Raw genomic sequence first — 22,853 nt, forward strand, 5'->3', positions numbered from 1 at the left:
AGGCCTACATTTGAATGTTTTCTGTAGCCTACCGTTATTATAATTCCAATATAATTGATCAAACACAAGAAGTTGTGCATACGCATGGTCTGAGATGTGCACAGAGATACGCACACTTTCCGGTCAAGTTCCAAATGGATAAATACTAACCTTTTGTTTGAAAACAAATTATCTGGAGAGAGAGACGAGACAGAGCATGAGGCAGCGTGGAAGAGATACCGCATTGTGGGGGTAGAGCAAGGAGAACAGGCAGTTGCGAGCCAGTGAGGAGCAGGGGAGGAGATTGAAGTAGAAGGGATGGGAAGTGTAGATTAGCACACTTGTTCTTCATCTGTGTTGCGGTTTACCACTCGGAATCAGGGATTAATTCACAGCCGCTCTGCCACTCTGTGCTTGTCAGGCTGCCTGTGAGGCTACTACTGTATCATCATGTGAGGCAGCTGGAATGTGATAGAGAGCCAGACTGCCAAGGAGGTGACGCCATCACCAGGGAGGGAGAGTTGCCCTGGACCACTTCTGATCGCTGCCTCCTGCACCTAGCCTTCTCAGTTTGTTTTGCTGTGTTGCGTGTGTGTGTTTGTGTATGTGAGAGAACAGTGTGTGTCTGGGTGGATATGTGTGTGTGACACAGAGAGAAACACAGCCGCAGCGGAGGAAGGAGGAGCCAAGCAACCAGGGAGGGAGCTGGATGCTCGCGGGTTGCCGTGACAGCACCACAGCCTGCTGTTTCTAGTGACGACTGATGCAAGAATGTGTGTCTGAACTGTTCTAGGGAGGGGGAACCAGCGGCTGTCTGTGTCCAGCCCAGCTTGCAGTGTCCTGGGTGCCCCTTCTGTGCCTGTCTATCTGTCCGTCACAGAGGTTGGAGCTGGCCCTTGCTTTTTCACAACGCGGTACTCAGCACCTTGAAGATGGTCAACCTCCTCCTCCTCTTCCTCCTCATGCGTCCCTGTGATCTCCAACAGAAGCAGCAGCACTACCGGGCTCTCTCCTCTGTCGTGCTCTGTACCACTGGGGGCTCTATGGTGCTAAGCTCCGGGTGATCCTGCTTACCTGCAGCTCAGCCCCCTCTCCTCCCTCCTACCCTGTGTGGTGAACAGGACTGAACCCCCACTAGTGTGGTCAACCTCTAGGTTACCTTGGTCTGACCCCAGCACTACCCAGCCACTGTAAGTATCATTCCCCTTTGCCTGCTACACTATCCCGCTTTTATTCTGTTTTCCGGTTCCGCTTCAGCGTCTGCCTATGGATCTGTTTCAATGCTCTACGGTCAACATTGATTGTCTGTAGAATGTAGTCTACCTACTTTGAGCTGTATGTTGTTGGTAGTATACAGTATATGTCAATAGGGAAAGACAGTCCTCAAAAACCCACTTGGAGTATAGAGTAAACCCATTATATTGTACATACTGTCTATCCGTAGTGTTATTTGTATTCACACTATTCGTTATTGTCAGTTGTATACACAGTCTACGTCCATTGTAGCTGTATTGGTGGTGCACAGCTCACCACAAACCACTGCAGATATAACATTTCACGCTTCCCGTCTCTGAGGCGGAACAAATGTGTCTCAAACGATGAATTAGGAACTCCCTTTTCTGCATTATGTCACCCTCCACCGTGAGATGCTGTTGCCTGGCAACGGCCGGGGTCGCTCTCTATTCCATTTTTAGAATGCAGCTGTGACTCCATCAGGAGAGCAAGGAGTGGGGGGGTCGGGGGGGGGGTTGGATTAGGAGAATTGGGCCAAGGATTAGAGGAGAAATTTAGAATAGGAAAAAGAGGGACAAGCGGAGAGAAAGAGAGAGCGGGTAAGTGAGAGAGCGGGTAAGTGAGAGAGTGGGTAAGTGAGAGTGCAGGGAATGACAAAGGAGAAAAGAGATCGATTAACTCCTTTTACATTCTGCACCTTGATTTATTCACACCCATGTGCACGGACACGCGCACACACATACCTTCCCCCTCACCACATACAAGAAAACTCATCCTCCGATCTCTATAAATACAAACAAAAATACACACTCCCACCCCATCAGCTATGTATTGGTGTGTGCATTTGTGGGGTCGGGGGCAAGTCTTGGCTAGCAGCAGATCAGCCTGTTAGCCTGCTAGCTATGTAGAGTCTTGCAATGGGCTACACACAGCTTGCCTGGAAGAGGCTATGCTATCACCAGCTGGCTGAGGTCCGTACCACTCCCCCATTGTCTGTGTTCGAGAGCATCAAAACCATGATGTATCATTGATAAATTGTCACTGACTGACAAATACATCAAATAAAATTGAGTAGTTATTTATGAGGCAAGGCGATTTGTAGATCAGTCAGTCTCGACTCAACTTTAATGTCGGCTGCAATGTTAAAGGTGCCCAGTATCTCTGGCATGATGTAACTGTTACTCTGAGCGAGAGGTTACTCATCCAATCAGATCTCTCTGTGGTCTCTGGTGTGGCTAATAGGATCTCAACAACCTGCCCAAATTCACCCAAAATGCACTGCAACATAGGCTCACAAAAAAACTCTTTATGAAATATATATATATATATATATATATATAAACCTTATTTTGACAGCGAAGTCATATTGAGACTAGGGTCTCTTTTGCAGATGAGCCCTGCATAAATACATCAAACACACACAATATACAAAATTACAAAAAATATGAAGAAAAACAGGCACATTTATCAACATAGAGGTCTCTGATCATTACTCTGAACTGACCAAGGGGGACCAGAACATCTCATTTCAAAGAGCTCTGTAAGGTGTTCCACATAAAGGGTGCAAAAAAAACTAGAAGCAGCTTTACCCAACTCTGTGGAGACTGAAGGGGCATCCAGTGTTATCCAAGCCTGAGACCGGCTTTGGTCATTTGTAAGTCTAAATTCTATTAATGATGATAGATACATAGGAAGTTTCTGCATGAGAGCTTTGTAGATAACACAAGAAAATGCTGCTCTCTCCTTCCATACAATGAGGCCCAAACCACATTTTGATACAAAACACAATGGTGAGTTCTACAACCATCACCAGTAATCAACCTGAGGGCACAATGGAAAACAGCATCTAGTGGTTTAAGTGTAGATGCTGCTGCATGCATGTAGACAATATCCCCAAAATCTAAAATAAACCTAAAAGTGGCCTCTGCGATTTCCTTCCTAATTACGAAAGTCAGACATGATTAATTTCTGTAAAAGAAACCAACCTTGATCTTCAACTTCTTCAACAGCTCAGTGACATGTTTTTTAAATGGTCGTTTGTCCACAAGCCAGATACCAAGATATTTGAAGGATGGAACTCGTTAAATTTGTGTACCGTTCAAAGTAGTCATTACAAATTCATTTAAATATGGGTTATGGGACCTAGAAAAAAGCATGCATTTTGTTTCGTTTGCATTTAGCACACATTTTTGATTTGCTCTCACACAACTACACACACAATCCAACAAACATAGACAGGCTAATTTCAGTTGAAGCCATTCAAATATTCTCACAAAATCATACACAACGCTGTTAGTGCTCAAACACACAGACACACACACAGTTTTGTTGACATTTTATATTCATGCAAATCTACTCTAGATCCATTCAAAAAGAATTACCACTACCCCACTGGGCACACCATGTCATTTCAACGTGGAAATGTGGGTAATATTTGATTGAGAAGTTGATCAATGAGATTTCAACCTTTATTCACCCACTCAAAAAGACAGCCAAAAGTGTGTTGAATTACCAATCTGTTATTAAACCTCTTAGGGTTCGCGAACCGCTAGCGGAACACCTGTCGACAACATCCGGTGAAATTGGTGCGCGCCAAATTCAAATTGCAGAATCGTAATATTAAACATTCATGAACATACAAGTGTCTTATATCATTTAAAAGCCAAACGTCTTGTTAATCAAACTGCGTTGTCAGATTTCAGAAAGGCTTTATGGCGAAAGCATACCATGCGATTATCTGAGGACAGTGCCCCACGTCAAAATACTTTTTCAACCAGCACAGGCTTCACAAAATCACAAATAGCGATTTATTAAATCACTTACCTTTGAAGATCTTCCTCTGTTTTCCTCTCGTCCCAGCTACAAATGAATGTTAGTTTTTTTGATAAAGTCCTTCTTTATATCCAAAAAAACTCTGTTTGCGCCATTGATTTCAGTAATCCACTCCTTCAACATGCATACAAAGGAATCCAAAAAGTTCCGGTAAACTTCGTCCAAACAAGTCAAACAATGTTTCTATTCAAACCTCAGGTACCCTAATATGTAAATAAAGGATAATATTTCAGACGGAAAGAACGGTGTTCAATAGGAAAGGAAAATAACAAAGAGCGCACACTCATTCACACGCACCAAAAGCATTCTTTTCCTGTTGAGCTCACTTTGGAAAAACTACTATTACTTGTTAGTTTTTCAAGAAACAAGCCTGAAACCCTGTATAAAGACTGTTGACATCTACTGGAAGGATTAGGTTCTGCATTGGAAAGGCCTCTGACACCCCCCCAAAAAAAAAAAAATATCCTCAGGTTTTTGCCTGCCATATCAATTCTGTTATACTCACATACATCATTTTAACAGTTTTAGAAACGTCAAGGTGTTTTCTATCAAATTCTACAAATTATATGCATATCCTAGCTTCTGGGCCTGAGTAACAGGCAGTTTACTTTGGGCATGTCAGTCAGGCGGAAATTCAGTATACTACCCCCTAGCCTTAAATAAAATCACATTTTATTTGTCACATGCGCTGAAAAAACAGTTGTAGACCTTACTGTGAAATGCTTACTTACAAGTCCGTAACCAACAATGCAGTACAAGATTGAGTTAATTGCTAAATAATTGCTTTAGAAATGCTAAATAAATAAAAGTAAAAAACAAAATAGAAAGTAACACAATAAGATGTGCGGATGTACAGGTTAGTCGAGGTCATTTGTACATGTAGGTAGGGGTAAAGTGACTATGCATACATAATAAACAGTGAGTAGCAGCAATGTAAAACCAAAGTGTGTGTGGGGGGGGGTCAATGTAAATTGTCCGGGTGGCCATTTGAATAATTGTTCAGCAGTCTTAATACTTAGGGGTAGAAGCTTTTAAGGAGCCTTTTGGACCTAGACTTTGCGCTCCGGTACCGCTTGCCGCGCGGTAACAGAGAGGACAGTCTATGACTTGGGTGACAGGAGTTTTTGACCATTTTTTGGGCCTTCCTCTGACACAGCCTAGTATATAGGTCCTGGATGCCAGGAAGCTTGGCCCCAGTGATGTATTGGGCCTTACGCACTACCCTCTGTTACGCCGGGATGCTCTCGACGATGCAGCTGTAGAACTTTTTGAGGATCTGGGGACCCATGCCAAATCTTTTCAGTCTCCTGAGGGGGAAAAGGTGTTGTCGTGCCCTCTTCACGACTGTCTTGGTGTGTTTGGACCATGATAGTTTGTTGGTGATGTGGACACCAAGGAACTTGAACCTCTCAACCCGCACCACTACAGCCTCATCAGTGTTAATGGGGGCGTGTTCGGCCCTCATTTTCCTGTAGTCCAAATCAAATCAAATCAAGTTTATTTTATATAGCCCTTCGTACATCAGCTAATATCTCGAAGTGCTGTACAGAAACCCAGCCTAAAACTGGGAGAGAGGTCCCAGTTAGTCCACGGTCATCTCCTTTGCTTTGCTCACATTGAGGGAGATGTTGTTGTCCTGGTACCATACTGCCAAGTCTCTGACCTCCTCCCTATAGGCTGTCTCATCGTTGTTGGTGATCACTGTTGTGTCATCAGCCAACTTAATGATGGTGTAGCTTAGCCACGCAGTAGTGGGTGAACAGGGAGTCCAGGAGGGGACTAAGCACGCACCCCTGAAGGGCCCCGGGGTTGAGGAACAGCATGGCAGATGGGTAGAAACATGGCAGACTCTTACCACCTGGGGGCGGTCCGTCAGGAAGTCCTTGATCCAGTTGCAGAGGGAGGTGTTTAGTCCCAGGGTCTTTAGCTTAGTGATGAGCTTTGCGGGCACTATGGTGTTGAACGCTGAGCTGTAGTCAATGAATAGCATTCTCACATAGGTGTTCCTTTGTCCAGGTGGGAAAGGGCAGTGTGGAGTGCGATTGAAATGGCATCATCTGTAGATCTGTTGGGCATTGCGGCATTGCGAATTGGAGTGGGTCTAGGGTTTACGGGATGATGGTGTTGATGTGATCCATGACCAGCCTTTCAAAGCACTCCATGGCAACCAACGTGTGCTACGGGGTGATAGCCATTTAGGCAGGTTACCTGTGCCTTCTTGGGCACAGGGACTATGGTGGTCTGCTTGAAACATGTACAGTTGAAGTCGGACGTTTACATACACTTTGGTTGGAGTCATTAAAACTCGTTTTACAATCATTCCACAAATTTCTTTTTAACAAACTACAGTTTTGGCAAGTCGGTTAGGACATCTACTTTGTGCATTACTAAGTTGACTGTGCCTTTAAACAGCTTGGAAAATTCCAGAAAATTATGTCATGGCTTTAGAAGCTTCTGATAGGCTAATTGACAGCATTTGAGTCAAATGGAGGTGTACCTGTTGGTGTATTTCAAGGCCTACCTTCAAACTCAGTCCCTCTTTGCTTGACATCAGGGGAAAATAAAAAGAAATCAGCCAAGACCGCAGAATTTTTTTTTTAGACCTCCACAAGTTTGGTTCATCCTTGGGACCAATTTCCAAACGGCTGAAGATATCACGTTCATCTGTACAAACAATAGTACGCACGTATAAACACCATGGGACCACGCAGCCGTCATACCGCTCAGGAAGGAGACGCGTTCTGTCTCCCAGAGATAAATGTACTTTGGTGCGAAAAGTGCAAATTCCAGAACAACATCAAAGAACCTTGTGAAGATGCTGGAGGAAACAGGTACAAAAGCATCTATATTCACAGTAAAACGAGTCCTATATTGACATAACCTGAAAGGCCGCTCAGCAGGGAAGAAGCCACTGCTCCAAACCGCCATAAAAAAGCCAGACTACGGTTTGCAACTGCACGTGGGGACGTAGATAGTACTTTTTGGAGAAATGTCTCTGGTCTTATCAAATAAAAATAGAACTGTTTGGCCATAATGACTATCGTTATGTTTGGAGGAAAAAGGGGAGGCTTGCAAGCCGAAGAACATCATCCCAACCGTGAAGCATGGGGGTGGCAGCATCATGTTGTGCGGGTGCTTTGCTGCAGGAGGGACTGGTGCACCTCACAAAATAGATGGCATCATGATGCAGGAAAATGATGTGGATATATTGAAGCAACATCTCAAGACAGTCAGGAAGTTAAAGCTTGGTCGCAAATGGGTCTTCCAACTGGACAATGATCCCAAGCATACTTCCAAAGTTGTGGCAAAATGGCTTAAGGACAACAAAGTCAAGGTACTGGTGTGGCCACAAATCTCTGACCTCAATCCTATAGAAAATGTGTGGGCAGAACTGAAAAAGTGTGTGTGAGCAAGGAGGTCTACAAACCTGACTCAGGTACATCAGCTCTGTCAGGAGGAGTGGGCCAAAATTCACCCAACTTATTATGGGAAACCTGTGGAAGGCTACCTGAAATGTTAGACTCAGGTTAAATAATTTAAAGGCAATGCTACCAAATCCTAATTGAGTGTATGTAAACTTCCGACTTCAACTGTAGGTATTACAGACTCTGTCAGAGAGATATTGAAAATATCAGTGAAGACACTTGCCACACATCTGCTGCGAAAACCGTGATCACACAGTCATCCGGAACAGCTGGTGCTCTCATGAATGCTTCAGTGTTGCTTGCCTCGAAGCGAGCATTAAAGGCATTTAGCTCGTCTGGTAGGCTCGGGTCACTGGGCAGCTCTTGGCTGGGTTTCATTTTGTAGTCCATTATAGTTTGCAAGCCCTGACACATCCGACGAGCTTCAGAGCCGGTGTGGTAGGATTCAATCTTAGTAATGTATTGATGCTTTGCCTGTTTGATGGTTCATCTGAGGGCATAGAGGAATTTCTAATAAGCGTCTGGATTAGTGTCCCATTCCTTTAAAGCGGCAGCTCTAGCCTTTAGCTCGGTGTGGATGTTGCCTGTAATCCATGGCTTCTGGTTGGGATATGTATGTACAATCACTGTGGGGATGATGTCGTCGATGCACTTATTGATGAAGCCGGTGACTGAGGTGGTGCACTCCTCAATGCTATTGGATGAATCACGGAACATATTCCAGTCTGTGCTAGCAGAACAGTTCTGTAGTGTGGCACTATGCTTCCAGCCATCTAAAAGCACAACCAACTTCCAATGGAAAAACATTGTTTGATTTTTGGTTCAATTGACATCTAAATATGTTATCAATGTGCTCTCAACCATTATAAAAGCACCGCAAAGTTCAAATGGGAATACAATGTCAGATATTTTGTATTTATACAGTGCATTCGTAAATTATAGAGAACCCTTTGTTTACATTAGAGCCTTGTTCTAAAATTGATTAATAAAATATTTTCCTCATCAATCTTCACATAATATCCCATAATGACAAAGCAAAAACAGGTTTTTAGAAATGTTAGCAAATGTATTACACATAAAAACAGAAGTATCTTATTCACATAAGTATTCATACCCTTTGCAATGAGACTCGAAGTTGAGCTCTGGTGCATCTTGTTTCCATTGATCATCCTTGAGATGTTTCTACATCTTGATTATAGTCCACCTGTGGTAAATTCAATTGATTCGACATGATTTGGAAAGGCACACACCTGTCTATGTAAGGTCCCATAGACCGTGCATGTCAGAGCAAAAACTAAGCCATAAGGTCGAAGGAATTGTCCTTAGAGCTCCGAGACAGAAATGTGTCAATGTAAAGATCTGGGGAAGGGTACCAAAAAAATTCTGCAACATTGAAGGTTCCCAATAACACAGTGGGCTCTATCATTCTTAAATGGATGAAGTTTAAAACCACCAAGACTCTTCCTAGAGCTGGCCACCCGGTCAAACTGAGCAATCGGGGGAGAAGGGCCTTGTCAGGGAGGTGACAAAGAACCCGCTGGTCACTGACAGCGTTCCAAAGTTCCACTGTAGAGATGGGAGAACCTTCCAGAAGGACAACCATCGCTGCAGCACTCCACCAAGCAGGCCTTTATGGTAGAGTTGCCAGACGGAAGTCATTCCTCAGTAAAAGGCACATGACAGCCTGCTTGGAGTTTGCCAAAAGGCACCTAAAGGACCCTCAGACCAAAAGGAAACAAGATTATCTGGTCTGATGAAAGCAAGATTGAACTCTTTGGCCTGAATGCCAAGCGTCACATCTGAAGGAAACCTTCCACCATCCCTACGGGGAAGCATGGTGGTGGCAGCATCATGCTGTGGGTTTTGTTTTTCACAAATACAGGTTTGCCAACCTTGTAGTGTCATACCCAAGAAGATTCGAAGCTGTAATTGCTGCCAAAGTTGATTCAAGGTCTGAATACTTATGTAATTGTTTTTATTTTTAATACATTTTCAAAAATGGCAAAAAAACAGGTTTTGCTTTGTCATTGTGTGTATATTGATGAGGAAATACTTTTTGGGGTCCATTTTAAAATACGTCTATAACGTAACAAAATGTGGAAAAAGTAAAGGGTCTGAATACTTTCCGAATGCATTGATCTCCGCAGACCTACAGTATCTTGATCATGCACGCTTTCTATGATTAAAGAAGACATTTATAGTTACAGAAGGCTAACCTAAAATGTGGCCATGGATGTGCTTTTAACTTAAAGGTTGAATAAATACTGTTATATTAGTTTGTAAGATACTCTTTACTTTAGGCTATTTACTGTATTACAATTTTTAAATTGTGACTGGTTGACAACACAACCAAATACTAACATTTAAAGGATATCTAATGCTGGGATAGTTTCATCTAAGTCACTGGCTTAAAAACGGTCTTGTCTATAAATGAATATGAATGAATATGTCACGTCTCCATCTCAACCAACAATCTAAATTAAAGAATAGGACTAAATCAAATAAAATGTCAAATACACCTTCGATAAAGTTTGAGTTTTGTAATATTCTTGAACTCAGATTGTTGGTTGCGATGGAGATGTGAATCCCACATTTTAATGATTAACTTGAAGATTACATTTCAGATCAATCAAAGCTTGAAACCCTATGCCTAAATGTATTGTCTATTTGTAGTTGAACCCTGGGTTAAATTGAAACAGTTGTTGTTGATGATTTTGCCAATGCTATAGGCCTAAAAAGTATCATTGATGATATATGACTTATAAATTAAGGTTACATTTCATTTGCTCTGTTAAACCTACCTTTTGGAATGACTTCAATAGCAACATTGAACATATTTAGTTATTAAGAGGTCTCTCAATAATCGTTCTCACGATAGCACGTTGGTAGTAGTCAGTGACAAATACAAAAGCTAAGTAGGTCAGGCTTGGTTATAACCCTGGTTAACCCTGATACCAATTTAATAGCTGTAGATTAGCTCTGCAGTAGGAGGTGTTGCCCCTGAAAGTGGATATAATGTTGACGATCTGATGTTGTTTCAATGGTTCAAATTCAACATATCACATACAAGTAAATTGGTTACAATAACGACATAATCCTATGGTTGAAATGTCACCCTCAAAACAACAGTTTACGTTGATGACTTTATTCAAATCCAATGTATTTTCCACGTAGATTCCATGTCACAATACGTTGACAAATATTTGTGCCCAGTGGGACTTTGCATGTCATTTGCCTGCTCAACGTCGTTATACACCAGACGTCATTACTATTGACTTGACCTCCTTATCGTGTAACTCAGCCCTGTCTGTGTCTCTACCCTATCCCTCTACTTGCAGTGCTTTCTGCTCCACTGCCAGTGAAAAACAATGACTTCTCAAGAGGAGGAAGCATCGTTCAGCAGGTTCTTCCAGTATGTGGAGGACAGTGGACTCAGGGCCTATGACGGACTGGTCATCCAGAATGCCTCTGACATCGCCCGTGAGAGCGACCGCGTCCGGAAAGAGACCAACTGGGCCTACCTTCAGGAGAAACACGATAAGAAGAGAAGACAGGAAGAAGCCATTAAGAGGTAAGACAAAGAGCTCATGCGCATGCACACAAATACGAACTAAGACACGTCGTATGTATAAAAACCTGTGTGAAATGATGGGGGTTCTATTCCCAGCACTTCAATGACATACTGTGGGAATGTGTTCATTTTAACTTCACAGGACAATAACTTCACACACACATATACAGAGAAATACACACCAACACCCATGCAGTAGGGGAAAACTGGGACGAAAGTCACACTTTTTTTCCCCTTCCTAATTGCTCAGAGATCATATTTTATTACAAACTGATATATGTCCTCCACCATTAGAAATTTAATTTCTAGGGTAAATGAGTTTAAATTAAATAGACCGAGAAGAGAACTAGCCTAACGTTACTTTTGTACCTGCCGGCGGGACGGAAGGAACACTGTCTTGGGACGGAAGTAACAGCTGGTGAGAAGTGCACAATATATGTCTTATCTCCATGTTTCTGGTTTGTAGTATGTTACTTTAAAACAAATGTGACCGACCGGCTCAATTCAGTCTTATGGATTTTAAGGATTCACATGTGAGGCCATGGGCTAAACAGAGTAATTAAGGATGCTGCCCTTATCATCACCATGCCTATCTCTGGCCTTTTTAACCCTGTCTCTCCTCTCTGGGGAGGTTCCCAATGCTTGGAAGGCAGCCACGGTGCGTCCTTTATTTAAAAGGGGAGATAAAGCTGACCCCAACTGTTATTTTTTCTAATTTCTATTTTGCCCTGTTTATTAAAAGTGATGGAAAAACGTATCAATAATTAACTGACTGGCTTTCTTGATGTCTATAGTACTCTCTCTGGAATGCAATCTGGTTTCCGCTCAGGTTATGGATGTGTCACTGCAACCTTAAAGGTCCTCAAATGTCACCATTGCCATTGATTCTAAGCAATGTTGTGCTGCTATATTTATTGACTGGGCCAAAGCTTTTGATACGGTAGACCATTCCATTCTTGTGGGCCAGCTAAGGAGTATTGATGTCTCTGAGGGGTATTTGGCCTGGTTTGCTAACTACCTCTCTCAAAGAGTGCAGTGTATAAAGTCAGAACATCTGCTCTCTCATTCACTGCCTGTCACCAAGGGAGAGCCCCAAGGCTCGATCCTAGGCCCCACGTTCATCTCAATTTACAACAACAACATAGCTCAGGCAGTAGGAAGCTCTCTCATCCATTTTTATGCAGCTGTTCCCTCCCCTGGTTTTGTGTTAAACGCTCTGCAACAAAGCTTTCTTAGTGTCCAACAAGCTTTCTCTGACCTTAACCTTGTTCTGAACACATCCAAAACAAAGGTCATTTGGTTTGGAAAGAAGAATGCCCCTCTCCCCACATGTGTGATTACTTCCTCTGAGGGTTAAGAGCTTGAGGTAGTCACCTCATACAAGTACTTGGGAGTATGGCTAGATGGTACACTGTCCTTCTCTCAGCACATATCAAAGCTGCAGGCTAAGGTTAAATCTATACTTGGTTTCCTCTATTGTAATAACTCCTCTTTCACCCCAGCTGCCAAACTAACCCTGATTCACATGACCATCCTACCCATCCTAGATTATGGAGACTTAATTTATAGATCGGCAGGTAAGGGTGCTCTCGAGCGGCTAGTTGTTCTTTACCATTCGGCCATCAGATTTGCCATCAATGCTCCTTATAGGACATATCACTTCACTCTATACTCCTCTGTAAACTGGTCATCTCTGTATACCTGCTGCAAAGCCCACTGTTTGATGCTTATTTATAAAACCCTCTTCGGTCTCCCTCCCCACTATCTGAGATACCTACTGCAGCCCTCATCCTCCACATACAACACCCGTTCTGCCAGTCAGATTCTGTTAAAGGTCCCCAAAGCACATACATCCCTGGGTCACTCCTCTTTTCAGTTTGCTGCAGCTAGCGACTGGAACGAGCTGCAACAAACACTCAAACTGGACAGTTTTATCTCCATCTCTTCATTCAAAGACTCAATAATGGACACTTACTGACAGTTGTGGCTGCTTCTCGTGATGTATTGTTGTCTCTACCTTCTTGACCTTTGTGCTGTTGACATTGCCCAATAATGTTTGTACCATGTTTTGTGCTGCTACCATGTTGTGCTGCTGCCATGTTGTGTTGCTACCATGCTGTGTTGTCATGTGTTGCTGCCTTGCTATGTTGTTGTGGTATCTCTCTTGTCGTGATGTGTGATTTGTCCTATATATATATATAATTTTTTCTTCATCCCAGTCCCTGTCCTAGCAGGATGCTTTTTGCCTTTTGATAGGCCGTCATTTTAAATAAGAATTTGTTTTAATAACTGACTTGCCTAGTTAAATAAAGGTTAAATAAAAAAAAGAAAACATGTCGGTAGGGGTATGTGTGTGTGAGCGTATGTAGCTTGTACTCACGTGTGAGTGGAGTGCAATAGAGATTACATCCTCTGTGGATCTTTTTGTACAGTATGTGAATTGGAATGGGTCCAGGATGCCTGGGATGATGGTGTTGAAGTGAGCAATGGCCAGCCTTTCAAGGTATTTCATGGCTACAGATGTGAGTGCTACAGGGTGATAGTCATTTAGACAGGTTACCTTGTCGTTCTTGGGCACAGGGACTATGTTGGTCTGCTTGAAACATGTAGGTATTACAGACTGGGTCAGGGAAAGTTTTAAAAGTTAAATAAAGGTTAAATAAAAAATTCAAATAAATAAATAAAATGTCAGTGAAGACACTTGCCAGCTGATCAGCGCATGATCGGGTTACGAATCCTGGTATTTCGTCTAGCCCTGCGGCCTGAGAGCGTGCTCACACAGTCGTCCGAAACAGTTGGTGCTCTCATGCATGATTCAGTGTTGCTTTCCTCAAAGCAAGCATAGAATGTTTTCAGCTCGTCTTGTAGGCTCACGTTGATGGACCGCTCGAGGCTGGGTTTCTCTGTGTAATATTTGATCGTTTGCAAGCCCTGCCACATCCGATGAGCGTCAGAGCTGGTGTAGTAGGATTCTTGGTCCTTTACTGATGCCTTGCCTGTTTGATGGTTCGTTGGAGGGAGTTGTGAGATTTCTTAGATGCGTCCGGATTAGTGTCCCACTCCTTGAAAGTGACAGCTTTTACCTGTAATTCATGGATTCTGGTTGGGATGTGTACAGTACTAGTCAAAAGTTTGGACACATCTACTCATTCAAAGGTTTTTCTTTATTTGTACTATTTTCTACATTGTAGAATAATATTGAAGACATCAAAACTATGAAATAACAAATATGTTATCATGTAATAAGCAATAAAGTGTTAAACAAATCAAAATATATTGCCTTGATGACAGTTTTACACACTCTTGACATTCTGTCAACCAGCTTCATGAGGTAGTCACCTGGAATGCATTTCAATTAACAGGTGTTCCTTGATAAAAGTTTATTCCTTTTCTTCTTAATGCGTTTGAGCCAATCAGTTGTGTTGTGACAAGATAGGGGTGGTACACAGAAGATAGCCCTAAAGTCCATTATTACTTTAAGACTTGAAGGTCAGTCAATCCGGAAACATTTCAAGAACTTTGAAAGTTTCTTCAAGTCTTAAATACAAGTAAAACCAAGCTCATGCTGTTCTCTAGGTCATGAAATGTTGACCCTGAGGATCTGCATATGTACACTATAAATGGAGCCCACATTGATTTTTTTCTCAATATAAGTACCTGTGTGTCTGGATTGATGTAAAATTGTCCTTCGTAACGCATATAGAAAATCTGACTAAGAAGCTAAGATCCAAGATTTTGTTTTTGTATCTAAATAAATCAAGGCACAAGGCGAGACCTAAATGCAGACACAGGAGGCAGATGGTTGGAGTCTTATAATGTTTATTAACATTATCCAAAGGGATAGGAAAGAGAATGGTCGTGGACAGGCAAAAAGGTCAAAACCAGATCATAGTCCAGGAGGTACAGAGTGGCAGACAGGCTCGTGGTCAAGGAAGGCAGAATGGTCAGGCAGGCGGGTACAAAGTCCAGAAACAGGCAAGGGTCAAACCCGGGAGGACTCGAAAAAGGAGAATAGCAAAAAGCAGGAGAACGGGAAAAAACGCTGGTTGACTTGGAAACGTACAAGACGAACTGGCACAGAGAGACAGGAAACACAAGGATAAAAACACTGGGGAAAACAAGCGACACCTGGAGGGGGTGGAGACAACAAGGACAGGTGAAACTGATCAGGGTGTGACATTGGTATTAAAAATAGGAGAAAGATTGTTCAAACAATGCTTCTCCCTGCATTGGATTTTGTTTTAAAACCCTTGGTCACAGTCTACCATCCCGCAATACGTTTTATCAAAGGGGACAATTTTAGGACTCATTATTGTATTCTGTAAAAAAATGTGGGTTGGACCTCTCTGTCTGTAAGAAGAGAGCTCCATTCTCTTTTTTTATATACAAAGCAATCTTACAGAAACTCCCTCTATATGTAACATCATTAATTAAGATAAGAATCATAAGTTAACAAAACCATTCACAGGAATGGATAACACTAGAGATCCCTCCAGTCTCCACAGATTTGGGAAAATCTGCGTTTAGTTTATTTGGCCCTAATTTCTGGAACAATATGCAGTTCAATGCAGCTAGATGTGACACTCAGTCAGTTTAAATTATTGATTGAGGACGTTTATGTAGTTAAATGTGATTGCTTTTATTAAATATGTGCAAGGGGTGCGTAACTGTTGGCAGGGAAGTCAGACGCAGGAGAGCAGAACTAGGTAATAGTCGGAACAGATTAATTTCAAAACCAACGGCATAAAGAAATAACCAACATGGGTACAAAACCCAACGCGCACCAGTAAACATGTGCACAAGCACTTACAACAAACACTTCGGCATGGGGGGAACAGAGGGTTGCGAACACCGGGGCCTCACTGCGGTGCCGGTCTGCGCTGGCTTTCTGGCGCAGCATGGCGCAGCATGGCGCGCTGAAGGTGAACATGAGCGGCGTCCCATGTCTCCTCCGCGCGCCGGAACCAGTCGTCCACCGCAGAAGCCTCGGTCTGACTCTGATGCCAAGGAGCCAGAACCGGCTGATACCCCAATGCGGAAGGGGGAGAGGTTAGTGGAGGAGTGGAGGAGCGAGTTCTGGGCCATCTCTGCCCAGGGCACGAATGCCGCCCACTCCCCCGGCCTGTCCTGGCAATAAGACCTCAGAAACCTACCCACATCCTGGTTACCTCTCTCCACCTGCCCGTTACTGCCCGGGGTGAAAACCCGAGATAAGGCTGATCGAGACCCCCAGACGTTCCATGAACGCCCTCCAGACCCTCGAAGTGAACTGGGAACCCCGATCAGACACTATGTCCTCAGGCACTCCGTAGGGCCGGAAGACGTGTGTAAACAAGGCCTCCGCAGTCTGTACGGCCGTAGGGAGACCGGGCAGAGGGAGGAGATGGCAGGACTTAGAAAAACGGTCCACAACGACCAGGATCATGGTGTTACCCTGTGAGGGAGGAAGATCGGTAAGGAAATCCATCAACAGGTGCGACCACGGCCATTGTGGAACGGATAAGGGGTGTAGCTTACCTCTGGGCAGGTGCCTAGGAGCCTTACACTGGGCGCACACCGAGCAGGAGGAAACATAAACCCTCACGTCCTTAGCCTAAGTGGGCCACCTGTACATCCCACTCAGACAGCGCACCGTCCGACCGATGCCTGGATGACCAGAGGAGGGTGACGTGTGGGCCCAATAGATCAGCCGGTCACGGATAGCAGATGAAACGCACAGGCGCCCAGCGGGACACTGGAGGGGAGTGGGCTTTGCACATAGTGCCTGCTCAATGTCCGCATCCAGCTCCCACACTACCGGCGCCACCAGGCAGGAGGCCGGGAGTATGGGGGTGGGATCCATGGGCCGCTCCTCTGTGTCATACAGCCGGGACAGTGCGTCTGCCTTAGCATTCTGGGAACCTGGTCTGTACGAAAGGGTGAAAACAAAACGGGTGAAAAACATGGCCCTCCTTGCCTGTCGAGGGTCCAGTCTCCTCGTCGCCCGGATGTACTCCAGATTGCGGTGGTCAGTCCAGATGAGAAAAGGGTGTTTAGCCCCCTCAAGCCAATGTCTCCACGCCTTCAAAGCCTTGACGACAGCCAACAGCTCCCGGTCCCCCACGTCATAATTTCGCTCCGCCGGGCTGAGCTTCCTCGAGAAGAAGGCACAGGGGTGGAGCTTTGGTGGCGTAACCGAGTGCTGAGAGAGCACGGCTCCTATCCCAGCCTTGGACACGTCCACCTCCACTATGAACGCCAAAGAGGGATCTGGATGGGCCAACACGGGAGCTGAGGTAAACAGAGCCCTCAGGTGACCAAAAGCCCTGTCCGCCTCAGCCGACCACTGTAAATGTACCGGTCCCCCCTTCAGCAGTGAGGTAATGGGTGCCGCTACCTGACCAAATAAACCGCTACCTGACCGGATAAACCTCCGGTAGTAATTGGCATACCCTAGAAACCGCTGCACCTCCTTTACCTTGGTGGGAGTCGGCCAATTACGCACGGCTGAAATGTGGTCACTCTCCATCTCCACCCCTGAGGTAGAAATGCGGTACCCTAGGAAGGAGACGGACTTTTGGAAGAAAAGGCATTTCTCAGCCTTGACGCACAGGTCATGCTCTAACAGACGACCAAGTGCCCTGCGCACCAGGGACACATGCTCGGCACGTGTAGCGGAATATATCAGAATGTCATCAATATACACCACTACACCCTGCCCGTGCAGATCCCTGAAAATCTCATCTACAAAGGCTTGGAAGACTGATGGAGCATTCATCAACCCGTACGGCATGACGAGGTACTCATAGTGCCCTGAGGTAGTACTAAAAGCCGTCTTCCACTCGTCTCCCTCCCGGATACGCACCAGGTTGTAAGCACTCCTGAGATCTAGTTTGGTGAAGAAGCGCGCCCCGTGCATTGACTCAACCGCTGTGGCTATGAGAGGCAGCAGGTAACTGTACCTCACAGTGATCCGGTTTAGACCTCGATAGTCAATACACGGGCGCAGACCTCCCTCCTTCACAAAAAAGAAAATTGAGGAGGCGGGTGAAGTGGAGGACCGAATGTACCCCTGACGCAGGGATTCGGAGACATATGTTTCCATAGCCGCCGTCTCCGCCTGTGACAGGGCATACACGTGCCTCCTGGGAAGTGCTGCGTCTACCAGGAGATTTATCGCACAATCCCCCCATCGATGAGGTGGTAATTGAGTTGCCTTCTTTTTGGAGAAGGCGAGAGCCAAATCGGCATATTCTGAGGGGATGCGCACGGTGGAAACCTGGTCTGGACTTTCCACCGTAGTAGCACCAACAGAAACCCCTAAACATCTCCCCGAGGACTCTCGCGACCACCCGGTGAGAGCCCTCTGTTGCCACGAAACAGTGTGGTCATGACAAGCTAACCAGGGAAGGCCTAGCACCACGGGAAATGCAGGAGAGTCAATAAGAAAGAGACTTATTCTCTCCTTGTGATCCCCCTGCGTCACCATGCCCAGGGGAGCGGTGGCCTCCCTAATCAACCCTGACCCTAACGGTCGACTGTCTAAGCCGTGAACAGGGAAGGGCACAGCCACGGGAACAATGGGGATCCCTAAACTATGGGCGAACGATCTGTCTATAAAATTCCCAGCCGCGCCTGAATCGACGAGCACCTTATGCTGGGAATGCGGGGGGAAAATTAATGAGGGAAAAGAAAACCAGGTGTGTTGGAAAACAAGACAAAACAAATGGAAAATTAAAAGTGGATCGACGGTGGCTAGAAGACCGGTGACGTCGACCGCCGAACTCTGCCCGAACTTCGGTGGAAGTCGTGACAATATGTTTATTTTTGTTTATTGTGCTGAATTATATTTTATACACATATGTGTATGTTGTTTTAATATTCCGTTTTTATTGTAATTTGTTCAGGGCTCTCTTGTAAAATAGATTTTTTAATCTCAATGTGACTCCCTGTTTAAATAAAGGTTAAAACCATTAAGCGCTATGATGAAACTGCCTCTCATGAGGACCGCCATAGGAAAGGAAGAACCAGAGTTCCCTCTGCTGCAGATGATACGTTCATTAGAATTACCAGCCTCAGAGGTTTCAGCCCAAAATGCTTAAATGCTAAATGCTTCACAGAGTTCAAGTAAAAGTCACATCTCAACCAACAACTCACAGGAGTCTGCTTGAATCAAGCCTTCATGGTTGATTTGCTGTGAAAAAAACGCTACTAAAGGACACCAATAAGATGAAGAGACTTGCTTGGGCCAAGAAACACAAGCAATGGACATTAGACCAGTGGAAAACTGTCCTTTAGTCTTATGAGTCCATATTTGATATTTTTGGTTCCAACCTCCATCTCTTTCTGATACGCAGAGTAGGTTCCCACCGTGAGGCATGGAAAAGGAGATGTGATGGTGTGGGGGTGCTTTGCTGGTGATTTATTTAGAATTCAAGGCACACTTAACCAGCATTACCACCACAGCATTCTGCAGCGATACGCCATCCCATCTGGTTTGCGCTTAGAGGGACTATCATTTGTTTTTCAACAGGACAATGACCCAAAACACACCTCCAGGCTGTGTAAGGGCTATTTGACCAAGATGGAGAGTGATGGAGTGCTGCATCAGGTGAGCTGGCCTCTACAATCACCCGAACTCAACCCAATTGAGATGGTTTGGGAAGAGTTGGACTGCAGAGTGAAGGAAAAGCAGCCAACAAGTGCTCAGCATATGTGTGAACTCTTTCAAGAATGTTGGTAAAGCATTCCAGGTGAAGCTGGTTGAGGGAATGCCAAGAGTGTGCAAAGCTGTCATCAAAGGGAGGCTACTTTGAAGAATCTAAAATCAAAAATCTATTTTGATTTGTTGAGCACTTTTTTGGTTACTATCTGATTCCACATGTGTTATTTCATAATTTTGATGTCTTCACTATTAATTCAAATTCGGCAATAAAAGAAACGTCCCTTTTTCAGGACCCTGTCTTTCAAAGATAATTCGTTAAAATCCTATTTACTTCACAGATCTCCATTGTAAAGGGTTTAACCTCTCTGGTACAAGTGGGACGGTACCCACCTCGACAACAGCCAGTGAAATTGCAGGGCGCCAAATTCAAAACAACAGAAATCCCATAATTAAAATTCCTCAAACATACAAGTATTATACACCATTTTAAAGATAAACTTCTTGTAAATCCAACCACAGTGTCCGATTTCAAAAAGGCTTTACTGCGAAAGCACACCATGCGATTATGTTAGGTCACCGCCTAGTCACAGAAAACCATACAGCCATTTTCCAGCCAAGGAGAGGGCTCACAAAAGTCAGAAATAGCGATTAAATTAATCACTAACCTTTGATGATCTTCATCTGATGGCACTCCCAGGACTCCATGTTAGACAATAAATGTGTGTTTTGTTCGATAAAGTTCATCTTTATGTCCAAAAACCTAATTTGAAATTGGTGTGTTATGTTCAGAAATGCATTGTCAAAAACAAACATTCGGTGAAAGTGCAGAGAGCCACATCACATTACAGAAATACTCATCATAAACATTGATCTAAGATACAAGTGTTTAACATACGAATAAAGATAAACTTCTCCTTAATGCAACCGCTGTGTCAGATTTCAAAAAGGCTTTATGGCAAAAGCACACCATGCGATTATGTTAGGTCAGCGCCTAGCCACAGAAAACCATACAGCCATTTTCCAGCCAAGGAGAGGTGTCACAAAAGTCAGAAATAACGTTCAAATGAATCATTTACTTTTGATGATCTTCATCTGATGGCACTCCCAGGTCTCCATGTTAGACAACAAATGTTTGTTTTGTTCGATAAAGTTAATCTTTATGTCCAAATACCTCCTTTTTGTTGGCGTGTTTAGTCCTGGAATCCAAATGCACAATGCGCGGGCACTAAGTCCAGATGAAAAGTCAAAAAAGTTCCATTACAGTTTGTAGAAACATGTCAAACGATGTGTAGAATTAATCTTTAGGATGTTTTATCATAAATCTTCAATAATATTCCAACCGAACAATTCCTTTGTCTTTAGAAATGAAAGGGAACGGAGCTTGTGCTCACGGCTGTGCGCGTGACTAAACTAAAGGCTTTCAGCCAGACCACTGGTTCAAAGCGCTCTTATTCGCTCCCCCTTCACAGTAGAAGCCTAAAACAACGTTCTAAAGACTGTTGACATCTAGTGGAAGCCTTAGGAAGTGCAATCTGACCCCATAGACACAGTATATTGGATAGGCATTCACTTGAAAAACTACAAACCTCAGATTTCACACTTCCTGGATGGATTTTCCTCAGGTTTTTGCCTGCCATATCAGTTCTGTTATACTCACAGACATGATGTTATTAGTTTTGGAAACTTAAGATTGTTTTCTATCCAAATGTACCAATTATATGCTCTTCCTAGCTTCTGGGCCTGAGTAGCAGGCAGTTTAATTTGGGCACACTTTTCATCCAAAATTCCGAATGCTGCCCCCTACCCTAGTGAAGTTAAACACTGTTTCCCATGCTTGTTCAATGACCCATAAACAATTAATGAACACTTGTGGAATGGTCATTATGACACTAACAGCTTACAGATGGTAGGAAATGAAGGTCACAGTTATGAAAACATAGGACACTAAAGAGTCCTTTCTACTGACTCTGAAAAACACCAAAAGAAAGATGCCCAGGGTCCCTGCTCATCTGCGTGAACGTGCCTTAGCCATGCTGCAAGGAGGCATGAGGACTGCAAATGTGGCCAGGGCAATAAATTGCAATGTCTGTACTGTGAGACGCCTAAGACAGCGCTACAGGGAGACAGGACGGACAGCTGATCGTCCTCACAGTGGCAGACCACGTGTAACAACCCCCCTCTGAACATCACACCTGCGGGACAGGTACAGGATGGTAACGACATCTGCCCGAGTTACACCAGGAACGCACAATCCCTCCATCAGTGCTCAGACTGTCCGCATTAGGCTGAGAGAGACTGGACTGAGGGCTTGTAGGCCTGTTGTAAGGGCAGGTCCTCACCAGACATCACCGGCAACAACATTGCCTATGGGCACAAACCCACCCGCCGCTGGACCAAACAGGTCTGGCAAAAAGTGTTCTTCACTGACGAGTCGCGGTTTTGTCTCACCAGGGATGATGGTCGGATTCGCATTATGGTCGAAGGAATGAACGTTACACCGAGGCCTGTACTCTGGAACGGAATCAATTTGGAGGTGGAGGGTCCATCATGGTCTGGGGCGGTGTGTCACAGCATCATCGGACTGAGCTTGTTGTCATTGTAGGCAATCTCAACGCTGTGCATTACAGGGAAGACATCCTCCTCCCTCATGTGGTACCCTTCCTGCAAGCTCATCCTGACATGACCCTCCAGCATGACAATGCCACCAGCCATACTGCTCGTTCTACGCATGATTTCCTGCAAGACAGAAATGTCAGTGTTCTGCCATGGCCAGCGAAGAGCCCGGATCTCAATCCCATTGAGCACGTCTGGGACCTGTTGGATCGGAGGGTGAGGGCTAGGGCCATTCCCCCCAGAAATGTCCGGGAACTTGCAGGTGACTTGGTGGAAGAGTGGGGTAACATCTCACAGCAAGAACTGGCAAATCTGGTGCAGTCCATGGGGAGGAGATGCACTGCAGGACTTAATGCAGCTGGTGGCCACACCAGATACTGACAGTTACTTTTGAATGCCCCTTTGTTTAGGGACACATTATTCAATTTCTGTTAGTCACATGTCTATGGAACTTGTTCAGTTTATGTCTCAGTTGTTGAATCTTGTTATGTTCATACAAATATTTACACATGTTAAGTTTGCTGAAAATAAACACCGTTGACAGTGAGAGGACGTT

General features: G+C 44.4%; 1 protein-coding gene across 1 annotated transcript in view; it reads left to right on the forward strand.

Moving 5' to 3' along the window:
* Positions 1-779: 779 nt before the first annotated feature.
* nyap2a (neuronal tyrosine-phosphorylated phosphoinositide-3-kinase adaptor 2a) overlaps positions 780-22,853 on the forward strand; it is a 98,330-nt gene continuing 76,256 nt past the window's right edge. The window contains exons 1-2 of the mRNA XM_038974430.1: positions 780-1,169; positions 10,808-11,040. Coding sequence (XP_038830358.1) covers positions 10,838-11,040 — 203 coding nt within the window. The 5' untranslated portion in view covers positions 780-1,169; positions 10,808-10,837. The remainder of the gene's footprint in view (positions 1,170-10,807; positions 11,041-22,853) is intronic.

The sequence above is a fragment of the Salvelinus namaycush genome, chromosome 34, assembly GCF_016432855.1.
Source record: "Salvelinus namaycush isolate Seneca chromosome 34, SaNama_1.0, whole genome shotgun sequence".
NCBI classification, from domain to species: Eukaryota; Metazoa; Chordata; class Actinopteri; order Salmoniformes; family Salmonidae; genus Salvelinus; species Salvelinus namaycush.